At 56.0% G+C, this 16,567-nt stretch overlaps 1 protein-coding gene across 8 annotated transcripts in view; it reads right to left on the bottom strand.

The window, feature by feature from the left end:
• Positions 1 to 320: 320 nt before the first annotated feature.
• MAPT (microtubule associated protein tau) overlaps positions 321 to 16,567 on the bottom strand; it is a 36,187-nt gene continuing 19,940 nt past the window's right edge. For 4 of the 8 annotated variants that reach the window (XM_042829594.1, XM_042829593.1, XM_042829595.1 and 1 more), the window contains exons 6-14: positions 12,186 to 12,241; positions 11,508 to 11,678; positions 10,382 to 10,514; positions 9,890 to 9,940; positions 9,213 to 9,478; positions 6,524 to 6,616; positions 6,283 to 6,375; positions 2,984 to 3,065; positions 1,643 to 2,850 (exon numbers count right to left, since the gene is read on the bottom strand). In XM_042829594.1, coding sequence (XP_042685528.1) covers positions 2,429 to 2,850; positions 2,984 to 3,065; positions 6,283 to 6,375; positions 6,524 to 6,616; positions 9,213 to 9,478; positions 9,890 to 9,940; positions 10,382 to 10,514; positions 11,508 to 11,678; positions 12,186 to 12,241 — 1,367 coding nt within the window. In that variant the 3' untranslated portion in view covers positions 1,643 to 2,428. Of the gene's footprint in view, positions 533 to 702; positions 1,160 to 1,642; positions 2,851 to 2,983; positions 3,066 to 6,282; positions 6,376 to 6,523; positions 6,617 to 9,212; positions 9,479 to 9,889; positions 9,941 to 10,381; positions 10,515 to 11,507; positions 11,679 to 12,185; positions 12,242 to 14,515; positions 15,404 to 16,567 lie in introns of those variants that run through there. The other 4 variants (XM_042829597.1, XM_042829599.1, XM_042829600.1 and 1 more) reach the window with 4 other exon arrangements.

Here is a 16,567-nt window from a genome sequence, read left to right as displayed (position 1 = left end):
AGGGTGCCCTGGGGTGCTATGGGGTGCCATGAGGTGCTGCAGCCCAGGAGGGCACCGCGCTCAGCGCTGGGATGGCCACCACCACCACCGCCATTGCACCTTCCTCTCCTCCTCCTCCTCCTCCTCCTGCTGCCACCACACGAGCGCAGCAGAGCCGCGGAGCTGCCGCTTCTGTGAGCTCTGAGCTGACCTTGCAAAGGAAGGAAAAACAAAACAAAACAACAAAAAGCCATCGCAACCCCCAGGTGTTACCGCTGCGCCCACCTCCGGGCGCCGTCCCCGACATGCGGTGCAGCGCCAACCACTCACTGACAGCATCATTAAACACATGCTCGTTTATGAAAACAACCACCCTGGCACGGTCCAAGCATATACAGACAAATCTACTCTACGACACGAGGGGCTGCCGAGGGAAAAGGGGGAAAAGCCTCGAATTGATCAATCATCCGCTGGGCACAGCCACGGAGGGGAACCCCCTGCTGCCCTGCCGGGGATGCCTGGCGGTTCTTAGTTTGCTTCGAACATCTCGGCTCTCAGAGGTGAAAACAAAAGGTTTCTTCTGAATCAGCAGGCAAATGGAAGGGGGGGAGGCGGGGGGGGGGCCCCGGCAAGGCAGTGGGGCTCCGCCGAGCCGGGGTCTGCTCTGCCCGCCGCCCTGCCGGGCTGGGGGGGGGTGGGACGGGGGGAGAGGAGGTTCTGTACCTCAAAGTGTCACTGATTGTGAAGTCCTGGAGCTAGAGCTGAATGAACAGTAAAAGCAGGTTAAATCATTAACCGAGTAGGGGATGGGGAAGCAGCTGTAAAAGGAACAGAGGAAGAAGGCCAGATTATTATTATTCGTGTTTCTTTTTTTTTCTTTTTGTTTTTTTTTTTTTGCTTTGTTTGTATTTTTCCCCCCTCATCTTCTCTCTCTCTCTCTCTCCCACGGTGATGCTGTGCCCCATCACAAGCCCTGCTTGGCCAGCGAGGCGGACACTTCGTCGGCTAACGTGGCGAGCTGGGGGGAGTCCACCATGTTGATGCTGCCGGTGGAGGAGACGTTGCTGAGGCGGCGCGGAGAGGCGTCTCCAGAGATGGTGGGGGATTTGTAGACGATTTCGGCGCCGTGGTCGGTCTTGGCTTTGGCGTTCTCACGGAAAGTCAGCTTATGAGTCTCGATCTGCAACGAGAGCGGAGCGCCGTCAGCTGGGGAGGAGGGGGGGGTCCCACAGGGGCTGTGTTACCTGCGGGCATCAGCCGGGCTGTGCGGGGAGGAGGTGGCTGAGAGGCGGCATTGCGCTGCTCCACGCAGCCTCGGCCTCGGCCCCCCGCGTTTGTAGGAATGGCAGCAAGCCTGGGATGCTGCAGCTCCATCCCAAGGCACCACCACGGCTGCTCCTGCACCCCAGCTGGGGGTCGTGGAGGTGGGACGCCCGTGCGGCACAGCAGCTGCCCTTCCCTCCAGCTTCCAGGGCTGGGGAGAGGAAGCGGACTGGGTTTGCTACTTACTGGTGCCCTCCCCAGCTGAATGTGGGGCTGGGGGCTGCCTCTCCGGGGGGGTGGGTGGCTCCAGCACCAGGGCCTGGAGCCCAGCAGGGTCTGGGCTCGGGGTCCGAGCAGCCTGGCACCGGCTCTTGTCTTCCTTGCCTTTCTCTCTCTACAGGTGAAGAAACCCAACCCAAGGCGGCGGGGTGCAAAAAACGCATCAGCAATTAAAAAACAAAAAACACGAAACAAAAACCCACGAGATCCGATCAACGTCAACCAGCAGGAAGAAGATTTAAAAAAAAAGAAAAAAAAAAGTAAGGAAAAGAAATAGAAAATAAGGGAGAAAAAAGAAGATCTGGAAACCCAGCGTTGTGAGAATAAAAATGACGAGAAGCACAGGGCAGTCTGATGCGTGGAGCAGTGAGAGAAGGGTAAGGAAGGCAGCGATCCGGAGCAGGGGAAGAGCTGAAACAGAGCTGACCCTTCCCGGTGAGAAAAGAGTGCTTGGAGAGAGCAGCAAGAGGAGAAGCACTTTTCCCTTTGGGAATTCAACCCTGTGCGTTGCGTCCCCAGGCTGCAGCCCCAGCCCCGTGCTGAGCCCTGCTGGCACTCAGGGCGATGCAGCACGGCGCCACCCAGCCTTGGATTCCCATTTCCACCTCCCCACACCACTGAGCTTCGCTGGGGAGGCTGGGGCACAGAGCTCAGCATCCTGCAGCGATGGATGCTGATTAAAGCTCAGCCCAATGCTCCACTTTCTAATTAAAGCTCAGCCCAGTGTTCCACTTTCACTGGAGAGCAGCCCTTGCGCCAGCTTTGTGCTGCGCCACTGGCAGCACATGGCATGAAAGCAGATGCTGACAGCAGCATCCCGTACAGCGAAAGCTGGAGACACAAACCTCTCCAGAGAACAGCAGGAAAAGCAGGAAACCACAGCAGAGGGCATCGCCCACATTCACACTCATCCAGGAGGGCCTGGAGATGCACAGAGCGCAGCTTCACAGCCCCAACCGACAGCCCAGGGTCGGTGTGTGCAGCCCTCAGGGGAGCTCAGGAGGACGGGGGTACAAAGCATCCCCCCCCCCCAGGATGTGGGCAGCAATGCCAGCAGTGGGGCACAGCGCTGCCTGGTGAGCAGAGGGGTGCTGGAGAGGAGGCTGAAGCTGAGCCTGGTGAGCAGCACCTTCCCTGAGCCCACTCCTATGGCTCTTTGCTTGCTCCCCCTCCAAGGCTCACACGCACACAGGACAGCAGCCCTGCCCTGCTTTACCTTTTTATTTCCTCCTCCGGGAACGTGGCTGATGTTATCTAAGGACCCGATTTTAGATTGCACCTTATCTTTGAAGTCCAGTTTCTCAGATTTCACCTCCACTTGGCCACCACCTGCGAGAGGAGAGCAGCGCAGGGGTCAGAGCCAAGCAAACAGCTCCCCTGCAGCGATGCGCTGCCACGAGCCTCCCAACCCCCCCCCCCCGACCCCAAAATCCCCCCATCCCAGCCGTGCAGATGTTGGTACCTGGTTTGTGATGGATGTTGCCCAGGGAACCGCATTTGGACGTCACGTGGCTCAGGTCCACCGGCTTGTAAACGATTTGAACCTGCCCACGTGGGAGAGAGGAGAAGGAGGTGAGAGAAAAGGGGGAGGGGGAGGGGGGGGCACGACACGGCGGCACCTGATCTGGATTGGAGGGAAAGGAGCAGCTCACACCCCAGGAGGATTAATGAGATAAATGAAACGGTCATGAGAGATGGGAGGTCATTAATGCCCGTGTGCAGGAGCCTCTCTGATCACATCAGCATGCATGAGAGCGCCTCTCCGCAGAGGGGGGAAGGAGAGGCAAATTTAAAGTGCTTTAAGTGAGAAAGTGGAGTGGTAATTAATTAAGATTTGCATACACATCATCCGAAAGGAGGAGATATACCAGAGAGAAAAAAAAACGTAAAAAATAAATACCTTTTCTGGTGTAAAACATAAAGCTTATGTCCACAAAAACTGAAAGAACAGAAATGATCAATGTGCACAGAACTTTGATACAAGAGTGACCAAAAAAACACGCATTTCTGAAAAAAGAACAACAACAACAACAACAACAAGGCTGTCATGGAGCTACAAAGGGTCAAAAAATAAAGAGACATCAAGTCTAAAAGATCCGATGGGAGTTCATAGCATGGAACCTAAGCGGGAGTTGGAGCACACTGAAGCACGAGGGCACCTCCTGGCGTTGCTGCAGCCCGACGCGCAGCCCCAGGCGCACAAACGCAGGCGGCGCACGGGGGCTCAGGGGGGATGCGGGCAGTTTTACACCACGCTGGAGAACAGGGAGGGCTGAGAGCCTCGGGGAGGGCAAAGCAGGGCACACACAGCAGCGACACCGGGACAGAGGGGACAGAATGTGGCTGCATCCCCAGTGCCCGCCCACCCTGAGCCCTGCGATTGGGCTCGCACCCCCAGGAACCGGGCAGCCCTGGGAGCTGCAGGGCAGCGGGTGCTGCTCTCTGTGTGCCTGCTGAGCAGCCCCTCCATCGGCCCTCACGGCTGGAGCTTCATCGCCTCCCTGCAGCGCCGGGAGCAGCGCCCCGTGCTGCCTGGAACGCCCTGCGTGCACCAAACCTCGCGTCGGCCCCGTGCCCGGCAGCCCATCCTGACCCTCAGAGCCACCGGTGGCAGCGGGGCTGTGCACGCAGCATCGCCCCCCAGCTCCGCTCCGCGGCCAGGGAAAGGTGTGGGAGCGCAGCATCCCGGGGCGTGGGGCTGAAACAGCCCGCGTGCAGCAAGGCCCGGTGCCAGCAGGCGCTGCAGGGCTCGAGGGCTGAGCCTGGACCTGCAGTAAGGCTGGATGTCAAACGCGTGGGTCAGCCCCACCTCTGATGGTCAGACACACCGACAGGACATCGCACGGAGAGTGGGGACAGAGGGACGGGGAGAACAGCAACCGCAGGGGCTGAGAGCACACGGCAGAGACAGACGTGAAGACAGGGATGGGGAGAGGTCACACGGAATGCACTGAGCAGGAGGAGAGCCGGGCTCTTCAAAGGCACAAACAGGAGCTGGGAGGACAGAGCTGTGCCCTTCTAACCCCAGTGTGCCCCGCTGCAGGACCCGGCTGTGAGAGACCTCCCATTTCCACAGCAAGAGACCCATCGCTGAGTCCTTCCTGCTCTCCTTCCGGCTCAGTTTTTTACAGACAAGACTCACTGAACTCTTTGTTATCCTGCTGGGGAGCAGAGCAGCGCTTCACCAAGGAAGGCAAACAGGCACAGAGTTGTTTGCCTGGGAAATCTGTGCCAGAGACCTGGGGATCCCATCTCAGCATCAGCAATGCGTAGGTCAGCTTCTGCCTAAAGCATCGCTGTGTCAGAGCACTGCCACGAGAAAGGCACTGAGCCCAGGTTCTGTATCTGCCCCCAGGTTCTGTATCTGCCCCCAGGTTCTGTATCTGCCCCCAAGTTCTGTATCTGCCCCCAGGTCACTGTATCTGCCCCCAAGTTCTGTATCTGCCCCCAAGTTCTGTATCTGCTCCCAGGTTACTCTATCTGCCCCCAGGTCACTGTCTTTGCCTTGGAGCAGCGTGGCTATGCAGGCAGTCACTGCTGACTCTGCTGCAGAGGATTAAGGCACAGCTGCATTGCACCCCAGTGGCTTCTTGTTGCCCCCCAGTCAGAGGAGCCCCAAGGCACCCAAGGATGATGATCTCTACCTTAAAATGCAGGGCATTCTTCGCCTGCTGCAGCTTTCAGTGCCTGCTCAGTGTGTGCTGAGCTCTGCTGCCAGCACGACGATGCGTGGCACACATCAGCTCCTGGCCTAACAGCGCAGCAGGCAGCGCAGCCAGGGCTGGGCTTGGGTTTAAGACATGGCAAAAGCAGCAGGGAACGTGTCTCACAGAGGCCTGACCTCTGCAAAGCAGCTCCTCTGGTGTGCGAATAAACGTGGAATTACATCAGATTTAAGACCAAGGTGGCAAACCCAGTTTACATCCTTTATGTGCCGAGCCCTCTGCGATGCTCGGTTTCTCAGGGAGGGCATCCAGAGATCAAAAACAGCACAGAGGAAACCCATGGGGAACATCTGAGGGCACCAGGAGGCTTCCACAGATGGACACAGAGCGGGCACAGCCCCAGGGCTGCACTGTTTGGGGTCTCAGTGATGCTCCTCCCTTTGCCCACCACCATTCCCAGACCCAAACTCTGCCTCCAGAGCAGACGGTGCAAAATCCACCAACCCTGCAGAGCCCCTCCAGGTTTCTGGCACAGCACCTGGAAGCTGAGCGTGGTTACAGGTCAGGGAATGGCTGGAAATGCCCACGTTCCAATCCGTTTGCTCACTATCACTTCAGGCTCAGCCCCCACGGGCACCAACACACACAGTGGACACGAGGAGAAGCTTGATATTCACATGGATCATACTTGCCTGATGGGAAAGGCCAGGAACCTCGCTTCTACGTGCTGTGCAGGGCCACGTGCACCTCAGCAGTACAGTAAGCAACGAGGGCTGCATTTGCTTTTACATCTATCACTGACTGCACTGTGTGCAGGGGCCCGAGCCTCGCAGGCAGCACAAAGCCTCAGGTTAAGAGATGTTTTGTTACAGACACGGTTTGCAAGCGGCTCAGTTAGCTCTGCCCACGTCAGGCACGGAAAAGGACTCGTTAGGGCTCCTCTACCCACGTCTTCTGGGTTAATGGGTTAAACGACAGCACGTCACCAATTGCTATCTGACAGCAGCGCTGCTGCAAATAGCATTGGTGCTTGGTGTTATACAACATGCCACTACGGGGGGGGATCACAGCGCGCTCAAAGTGTGAAGGTACTCACACTGCCTCCTCCCGGGATGTGTTTGATATTATCCTTTGAGCCACACCTGGATTGAACGCTGCTAAAGTCCAACTTCTGATTAACAATCTGCACCTTTGGTAGCCAGAAAAGAGTCATTGCATGTCACCAATTGCTATCTGACGGCACGGGAGCTGCAGATAGCATTGGTGGTTCAGCGTACACAACATGCCACTTATCATTAAGAACCATTACAGTGCATTGAAAGTGTGAAGGTACTCACACTGCCTCCTCCTGGGATGTGTTTGATATTATCCTTTGAGCCACACTTGGATTGAACGCTGCTAAAGTCCAGCTTCTTATTAATAATCTGCACCTTTGGTAGCCAGAAAAGAGTGTGAGAAACAACATGATCATCTGCAGCTTGACCATGCGAAATATCACCAACGCCAGGAGCCTGCCTGCCAGGGCCAAGAGCAAAGGAGGACCTCTGGCTTGCTGCTCCAGGGTTGGAAGCTGAAGATGGAGGTGGGTGAGCTCTAGATTGAGCTGGATGAGATCTGCCTAGCAAGGCAGCCCTGGTTTCCATGCCAGAAACACCAGCAAGGAAGCCAGCTGCCCGTCTGCTTCCACTGAACAGAAGGGGGGACAGCAGACATGCTGGAAAGCACTGCTGCTCTGAGACAGCACCTGCAGAGCTGCACCACCGGGGTGGGCTGGGAGGAAGGATGGGGCCGAGAGACCCCCCCTGCTCAGCTCTGTGCCAGCACACACAGCTCTGCCCGGCCTCGGGGTCCAGCAGCTCCAAGTGAAGCCACGGGCTGCAGCAGAGCGGCGGTGTGCCCAGCACGAGGAGCTCAGCGTGGGGTTGGGCTCCAACTCCTTCTGCAGATGCAGAGGGAAGGAGCCGTTCTGCCCGGGATGCAGTGCCAGGACTGCAGTTTTCGTAACCCGTGTGCAGGTGGGATGGAAGCACAGCCCCAACCGAGCCCTGGGGCGGCTGCCGGCCTGCACTGCTCACACCACCTCCAGAGGGAGAGATGCTGTAATCCTGGAGCCACGTGCCATGCTAACTTCACTCCCACCCCAAAGCCCGTCTGCAAGAACCCGCTGCAAGGGCAGCTCTGCTGAACCACTCCATGCACTATCCCACGGCTGAACGCAGCGCCTGCTCCCTCCCCTGCGTGGACCGGATTGAATGAAGACCTGAACCAAAGGCAAACACCAGCAGGGGCACACAGTGCCTCAGCTCCCTCTGAAGAAACGCCACCAGAAGCACAACGCTCCCCAGAGGGAAGGAGGCACAGCATCCTGCAGGAGGGCGCTGCACCCGCAGCCTCTGCATGACCAGATCCCCACCGTGGTGAGGTGGCACCCTGGGCACCCACCCTTCCCATTTCAGCAAGCGCTGCCCGCTGCTGCCAGCAGAGCTTGCTGCACCACGGCTCTCCAGCACCAGGAGCATCACAGCTGCCACAGCCCTCCAGCATTGCTTTTCAAGTTCACAGCAATTAATTCTGCAAATCAGGGCACGGTTTGGCCTGTCTGGGTTTCGCGAAGGCAGCGAACCAACAACCAGAGCGGCGCTCAGACAGCGCAGAGCTGCTGGCGAGGAGCAGCCCTTTGCAGTGCAGCACAAACCAGACGTGCAGAGAGAAATGGAAAAGCACCAGTGCAGCTGAGGGTGGTGAAAAGAAGCCACCCCAAAGCCTTCCCCACACCGAAGTCACGCTCAGAGCCAGCGGCTTGCACACAGCAGCATGCACCACGCGTGGAGGTTTCTCACGGCTCTGTTGCACGATGGCTGCAGACGAGGCAGCGATGCTCTGCTGGGCAGGCAAGCACACACACAGTGAGCCCAGCTGTGCTCACTGCCACACGCGCAGCTCTGTCACTCAATATCTGTGTGACAGCCACCAGCTGCCCTCAGGCCTCCTGCCGTGCAGCGAGGGGCATCCCATAAAAGCCTCAGGACGCATCCACACAGCACAGAGGCACAGAGCACTGCACTGCTGCAGCTGTGTGGCTGCATTCTGCTGCTCTGGAGCAGTGGGGATGCACCACTCTTCACCCAGCTCAGGCTCTCTTTGCAGAATTCTCCTCTGCAGAGCTTGCAAAATCCACCACGACGCCCTATTTCCCAAGCACTCAAAGCACACAGCTCTCTTTGCTGCCCTCTCAGAAAAGCACTGGTGGTCCTCAAACTGACACTGCCACCAGATGTGGCTGTGCCACGCTGCTCCACCGCAGCAACCGCAGCTGGCTGCAGAATGCAATGCAAAACCCCACCAGCCAAAGTGGATCCCGAAACCCTAACCTGCTCAGCTTCTGCACTGCTTCTCTCATCAGTTTCAAAACTGAATCTACTTGCAACACCAGCAGATCCAGCTCAGTCCCAGCAGGACTGGGGTCACCTCAGAGCTGGTAGCAGCAGGAGGACCCCAGCAGGATCCCAGTCCTTGCACTGGTTGTGTTTTGAGAACAGCCCAGCATGCCCAAAGCTCTCTGCCCTGCCACGAGGCTGCAATTCCCTCCGCAGGGGTTGCCTGGGGTCCCTGCAGGAGGCCGCCATCCTCTCACAGAAGTGACTGCTCCAGATCACACAGCAGCATTCAGAAACACAGCCCTGATCCTGGGACTCCTTAGGGCTGCAGGTCCCAACTCTCCCTCTAAAGCTCTCCCTAACAGGACACCACGAGGCAGCATCACCCCTAGCAGCCACTGCAGGCCAGGCCACCCCACGGCCACGAGCAGCCCTCCCCGTGGTTCAGCTGCACTAAGCCAGGCAATTTCAGGACAACTGAAAGCCAACCAGCCCGAAAAACCTCCAACACTGGACATCAAGCTGCCCAACAGCCGAAGCCCAGCTGCCCAGAGCCGTGCCTGCAGCCCCAGCTGGGTGCTGCCGCTCCGGGTCGGGGCTCAGCCCCTCGGCACCCCCCATCCCCGCACAGAGCAGAGCCCAGCTTTACCTTGCCACCTCCAGGTTGGTGCTTCAGGTTTTCGGTGGAGCCGATTTTGGATTTGACGTTTTTCAGGTCGGGCATCGGAGCCGCCGAGGGCTGCACGCGGCTCTTGGCAGACGCGGGCGATTTGGGAGGCGTGCGAACCACAGCCACCTTCTTGGGCTCCCTGGCTGGTGGGGTGGGCAGAGAAGGAGTGCGGGAACGGCTGCCTGGAGTCCCGGGGGAGCCGGGACTGCTGTAACCGCTTCTGTCTCCAGACTTGGGCTGCTCACCTGGAGAAGGCAGGCAGACGCAGCGAGGTGAGCGCAGGGCGAGCGCAAGGCACGCAGACCTGCCTGCCTGCTGGGGGTGGCCTGCAGCTCCCACAGCCCCCCGTCAGCTCCCGCCAGGATGGGACAGACACCCATCAGATCCTGGAGCCAAAGCTGAGGTCGAAAGCAGCCTCCCAGCAGCTCCAAAGAAAGGAGTTCTTTATTGTCTGGATGACTGCTAAGGTGCCCCAGCCCGACATCAGCACGCATGAAAAACTACAAACAAAAGGCACTGAGAGGAACCCGCTCTCCTCTTCGGGGTTTGGAAGCGTTTTCACCGCGTTGTTTTGCATAATTAAATAAAGCTCAGATCACTGAGCAGCTCAGAACTGTCCCCACCTTAACAAATAAAAGAAGATCCTTAAACATCACCTTTCTCAGACTTCGCTGCTGCAGGGGGTGGCTTTTTCTGCTCCTTCCTGCCTGTTTAATGAATGAGAGAGGTGCTTAATAAGGACGGAAACTTCATTGATGGAAGGTTTTAACGCAGCTCTGATAAGTATGAAAAAATGCACATATTCAGAAAATGCACCGCTGAAATGGAAATCCCCAACGCTGGGCGCTTCCTGGGCTTTGCTCCTGGGAATTACGGGCTATAATCTCCATTCCTGCAATCGAAGAATGGATCCTCGCACCCCCAGGTCTTTGGGAAACATCGTCAAGAGAAAAGGCAGAGATGGATTAAAACAAAAAGAAATGAAGCTGGTTAAATCTTCCAAATTGGAGGAAATCCCAGCGGGACGAAGCGAGCGCCACCTCCTCCCTGCTGTGTTACCAACAGAGCACATAAAGCAGCAGCACCACCCTGACGGTGCAAAGCTCCCTGCCCCACAGCCCTGCACGGAGGCACAGCCCCACACTTACCAGAGCCAGGAGGGGTCTTGGGGGCCGTGGGGGTTTTGGCTGGGATGCGGGTGGCGTTGCTGGAGTTCCTCTGTGCCTGCCCGGCTGCAGAGCGCGGCGTGGCCGGCTTGGTGCCACCCCTCATCTCCTGGCCCTGCAGGGACACAAAAGCAAAAGGTTCCATTTCTTTCCCTTTTTTTTTTTCCCCCTCTTGTTTTGCTGTCCCGATGGGAAATAAACCCGCTCTTTGATTGCACAACAGAGGCTCCATCCACGAGGCAGAGCCAGACCCCAAACACAGACATTTCCTTTGTCCTCCCCCCCGTATGCACCCATACAGCATCTGCAAGGGTGTGTAAACAGCAGCGTGCCATCTACTGCCTGGGGATCCTGCAGAAAAGCCCTCCCAGGTCTATAAACCAACGCGTCTGCTTTCAAGCTGTGCTCTGATGCTGCTCTGTGTCACAAAGCTGAAAACGTGCAGCGGGGATCTTAAGAGCTGATGGGTCCCAGGGCTGCAGGGAACCATCACAGCCAAACTGCATCCTCTTATCCAGAGCTGCAGCCTCTGCTCTCTCCCTCAGCACAGCTGTGTCTGTGTGACTGAGCGCCACCGAGGGAAACCCCCCCAGCAGAACGAGCCACAGAAGTGAGTGATTTTCACATCCACCTGGCAGACGCAGCTCTGCACACAACCAATGCAGCTGCCGTGTTCTACACACCCATAAAATGCAGCTTAAAGCTGCAGAGCAAAGTGCATGAAAGAACACAAAGGGACCCAGAAACGTTTCAGAGAGACCAGGTAACCCCTGCAGCACGTGAGATGCTCTAAACTGCAGAACAAGGGGCCGTGAGACTGACACAGCCGCTCCAAAAACTGCCGTGCAGAGAAGCACATCCCACAGCACTGTGGATGCCCCATCCCTGCAGGCGTTCAAGGCCAGGCTGGATGCGGCTCTGGGCAGCCTGGGCTGCTGGTTGGTGACCTGCACACAGCAGGGGGTTGGAACTGGATGATCATTGTGGTCCTTTGCAATCCAGGCCATGCTATCATTCTGTGACCCCCCTCTCTGAGTGACACGCTGCCAGCACTGCCTTATGCTGTTCTCCAAGGCAGCTTTGCCTCTCTCACATCCCATTTCCTTACCTTGGCCTTTGTTTCATGCATTCCTGTACTGGCAGGTCGGGGTGTGACTCGTTTAGAGGTGGATGCAGGGCTGGAGGGAGATTTCGGAGGGGCTGTGCTAGAGGAGGTGTGTCGGTGGGGAGGGATGGAGGCTCTATCGCTTGGGGGTTTGGCAGTGGAAGGTGAGGATTTCTTACACATGGAAAGAAAATAAAATTGGAACAACAAAACCAAAATCAGTATGGGAGGGGAACAAAAGGGATAACCAACATCACATAGGATTAGAGGGTGCAATGTGGAAGCAGACTTGAAAAAGGCAGTGGAGAGGTTCTGCCCTCTGCAGCACAGAGTTGGGTGAGGGCTGTGGGCCCTGGGACACTGCTGGCATCCTAAGGCTCCACCAGCAGAGCTGTGAGACACCCAACGACAGCCTGGAGTTTGCTTCTGCACCAGTTTGTCCCAACAAAGCCACTCTTCTGCTTTCTGACTGAGAATATCACATAGAACCACCCATACAAAGCCACCATCTGCATTCTAGATTTGATTGCACCATCCAAACCAGGGCACGGGGAGAGGAAAACAAAAAACAAGGCTGAAGAATGGAGGGTAATGGCAAAGGACTCCTAAAGCAGGAGTCAGGAATGAGCACAGCCCACGTGGGCAGGTGGGGATCACCTCTGGTTCTCCTCCTTTGCTTACCTTCGGTTTCTTTTCATCAGTTTCAGCCCCTTCCTTGTCTTTGCTATCAATACGAGCTGACAAACGGAAACACACAGTTACACTTTGAGGGATGGGTGAAATGCACAGCTGACAGTGCCTGAGCTACAGTAACATGCATGCTGAGCTGCTGCTACACCTTCCCTCTAGCTGAGATCAGATGCTGCTCTCAAAAACGCGAGAAAACCCCCCATTTCTTGGCAAAACACATCTAAGCAGATTCCTCCTGGGTTAACAGATGACCCTGTGCACAAGCAACATCAGTCACTGCTGGAGCATCAGACACACGCCAGGTCTGTGTGAGCCTGTTTGCACACATCTGCACTCAGTTCCAGCAGCCCTTGTTCAGTTCAGGATAGAACTGCCCTCTCTGAGCCCAATGTGAGTCTGTTTAATAAAACCTGTGTGGTTCCAACAGTCAGGTATATGCACACTGAAACCAAAGGACGCCCCAACCGACCGGCACCAGGGAGCCCAAGGTCTGTCTGAAATCTCTTCTCCAGTGTGTTAACTTTGCAGCTTACTTCCCATCCCTCCTGACACCACATCCCAGCTGTGTGCCCTCCATCTGGCTCAGGCTCTGCAGGCTCTTAACGCTGAGCCACTCTCCTGTTTGATTCACATCAAGCACACGGTGGCCCTCGCAATATTTCAGGCCGCAGTACTAATGAGATGAGAAGCTGAGAGGAAGAAACGTTGGTACTGTCAGGCACTCATTACAAAGGTCCTGCTTTGAGCCCTCAGCTCATTCCTTCCTAATCTGGGAGGAAAAGCTTCTGATCTTCACCCCAGTGTTTGGAAACCCAATGGTCAGCCCACGTGTGATGCCATGAATGCAGCACTGATGCCTCTGACCCGACCCCAACAGCCCCAGAGCTGCTGCAGAGACTACAAAGTGTCTCAGCCTTTGAAGGAAAAATCCCGTTAATGAATTAATTAAAGAAATTCCTTCTGTTGAGTCAGAAACTGGGTGACCCTGGGCAAGGCAGCCCCAGCCCACGATTGGTTTCAGGCTCTGAAGACAGCGACAGCAAGCCATGCTGATGCCCTGCAGCACGTGTGCAAAGCTTTCTGATGCTTTCTCAGGTAGTAAACAATAAGAAATGTGTGATGAGCTTTGGCTCCGAGGGGAAAAGCTACATCAGCAATTTCCTCATTGACCCCATGCAGCAAAGAGCGCGTTTCTCTCTGCTGCAAACCAGAGAGGAGGGGAGGGGTGAGCAGGATTTCCAGGTTAATGGAAGCAGCCATGCCAGGTTTGGGGACGTGGCAGTGGGGTGAAAGGCAGAGCTCCTCCCCAGGCCAGCCCTGACAGCACAAAGTGGGACACAACATGGCAGGAGACCAGCAGGTTTTGCTGTGCGTCCTGCAGCACCATTTGCACTGCTGCACTGAGCAGATTCCTCTGAGATGTTCCTGGGTCCCTGGAAACTGGGAAGCAGCTCCTTCTTGGAGAAGGAAGAGGTCTAAGAGCTGCTCTGCCAGCAGGGATGCTCATGCTTTGAAGGAAGAGCTCAACCCTTCACCGCGGACAGCCAGAACTGAGACCTGCTGCACAAACAGCACCCAGGGCTCTGACTGCCCAGGTGCTCACAGAGGAGGATTTCCAGCCCAGACACACGCACAGCGCTGTGCCCAAGAGCCTCCACACACAGAGCACCCTGCAGAACACAAAACACAGCCATTGCATCAGAGCACCCACAGATCCAGAGCTGGGATCAAAGCACGATGCTGTGTAAGAGCCTCAGCTGTGCTCTGCAAGGGACCCACGTGGGACTTTTCCCTCGGTCTGAACTGCCACCTCCCTTATGTTCTTCCCTCCTCTCTAGGAAAGCTGATCCAAAGACTTATTGGACTGGACAGTGGACACATGCAAACCAGGTGGCAGCGCCCCATTGGGACAAGCTGCAGCGTGCTGGGTTAGCCCCAATCCAACATGCCACAACACCCAGCCAGAATTTGTCTTCTCTGGGAAGCTGCCAGGTGTGAGTAAAGGAGCCCAAAGATCCAAAGGAATTTTAACTAAAAAAAAAACAAAAAAAGGAAAGCATGATTGGGAACCCGCCAGCACCATGCAAGGGATGCAAAACCAAAGCATGGGGGTCTGGCAACGATGCCAAGACATCCAAGATTAAAGGAGGGAGAGGGGGAAGCAGCAGAGCTTTGTAGATCAGTTCACAGCAAAGGTCCAGGCCATGTCCCAAGCACTGCAATTCAGGAGGAGGCAGCAAGCTGAAGTGCTGCTTCAAGCAGCCTCGTGGTGAGCAATGCACCAGCAGTGTGAGCTCCAGGCAGGCAAACGCTGCACACACCTTTCAGGAGAGGAACTCGACTGACTGCTTTATCTGCAGCACCAGGCTTCTTCTTGGGCGTCCTGCACCCTTCTGCACCCAGCTCTGCCTCTTCCACGGCAGCATCTCTGTCTTCCCTGCCATCCTTTAACCCAACGGGGGGTTTGGCTGCTTCCTTTAAGGGTCCAGCATCCCCTCCTGCCCCTTCTGTTCGGGTCTCAGAAGGCTCAGACGAGGTGACATCTGCGTATGACTCTTCCCCCTGCAATTGCTGTCTCTCCTCTTCTGCTTTCTGTGCTTCAGATTCAACAAGGAGCGCCTCTCTCTCTGTGTCTCTCAGGACATCTCTGGACTCACTTTCTTCTTCAAGAGCTTCTTTGGTTGCTTCGGGTCCTGGAGGAACACGCTGTCCCACCAGGCCAAGCAAACCCTGCTGAGAAGCTTCATCCTCATCTCTTTCCCATCTGCTGGCATCTTCTTTTAGCGGGGCTCCAGCATATAACGGAGCTGGCCCAGCTGCAGTGCGGGAGGCATCAGTGCCACCTGCTCCTGCCAGCCCCACGGCGCACACATCACCCAGCTCTTTTCCCATTGCTGAATCCACACCAATGCCTTCTCTGCCCCCACGATCCCACAGCTCACTGCTGTCCTCAGCTGGTCGGACATCTTGGTACATATCCAGGGGTATCGGGATAGTGACCTCGATCCTGGTGGGAGCTGTGGCTGCAGGCTTTGTTTCTTGTTGCAGAAGAGGCTCCTGAGGAACAGCAGCCAGCTGCTCCACGGGCTGGCTGCCCCTTTTCATCACACCTCCCACGTGCTCCTTAAGGCCAGGCTGCAGCTTTGGAGAGCTGGGCTCCCCTGGAGCTGAAGACGCAGAGTGTGAAGCGCGGGCAAACAGTGAGCACAAGCACAGATAGGTGGTCAGTCACATCATGTAGAAGAGAAACTTGGGATCTGTACTATTAATAAGAGCTGCCCCATTCAGCAGACACAGAGCGGCTTTTTAAAGGAACTCTGACCTCCATGGGAACTGGGAAGGGGGTCGGGGGCAGCGGGGGGGTGGGAAGACAGAGCACTGCCTGGACCCCATAGCAGAGGTGGCTGAAGTGTCCCCGTGTGCCATGCCTGCTGGGCTGGCTTTAGAGGTATTCAGAAATCAGCAACACATCCAGCTTCCCAACCACCTCCAGATCATTCCTGGTTCTAATGAGCCCGGGGAACAGCACTCCTCTGTCTGCTCCCTTATTGCTGTGTCCTGAACAGCAGAGCCCTGGTGGGAAGGACTGTCAGTAAACCGTGGCTGTAACTACACAGCAGCTCTGGACTGTGTGCCCACTCAGCCTAATTAGTGTTCCAGCACTGCTGCCATCGTTTGGGCAGAGGAGAAAGAGTGACATTTAAAACCCAAAACATACGGTCACAGAAACACAGATCTTATTTTTTTTAGGGTAAAGGAGACAATTATTTTCCATTGCTGATCTCAAGCATGACACAGAGCTTGGCAATTTCACGCCACAGTGCTGCATTAAGCCAGATATTCTGGTTGAACTGAAGCTCTTCTGCTCAAAACTCTTCCAACTGAAGCAGGGATGTGCTGAGCAATGGAGAGCTCACCCTGAACACTGGGGAACTGCTCGAAGCCCTCTGCCCCCATAAGGATGTGCACTCCATCCTGCAGGGCTGCCCGCAGGCCTGAGTGCTGCACAGGGAGAGCTGGCAGAACACCAGCAGGGCAAATCTGAACTGAAAGATGCTGAGACTCCAAAGGCATTCTAACGTGCTCTGTCTTCACCGCAGAGATCATTTTTGCAAATCCCACAGCACAAGAAATGAAGGTGGGCAGTTATGAGATACCCACAACTGTGGGCATGCATCAATAATCACATCAAATCATCAGAGCTCATCATCGTTACAGAGCAGCAGCACTGCTAGAAGTCCGTTTTGGAGATGTAACCATTTATGTCAGAAGCCAGAAATGCCATCTATTGGTTCTCTCAGAGCTGCAGTGAGCTGCACGTCCCCAGAGCTGACAGCTGAAAGATCCCAGGACAGGACAGAAAGCTCTCATTG

This window comes from Centrocercus urophasianus, unplaced genomic scaffold (genome assembly GCF_019232065.1).
Source record: "Centrocercus urophasianus isolate 14NV4802_14NV808 unplaced genomic scaffold, USGS_Curo_1.0 seq_310, whole genome shotgun sequence".
Lineage (NCBI taxonomy): Eukaryota > Metazoa > Chordata > Aves > Galliformes > Phasianidae > Centrocercus > Centrocercus urophasianus.
This window is presented reverse-complemented; position numbering and strand designations above follow the sequence as displayed.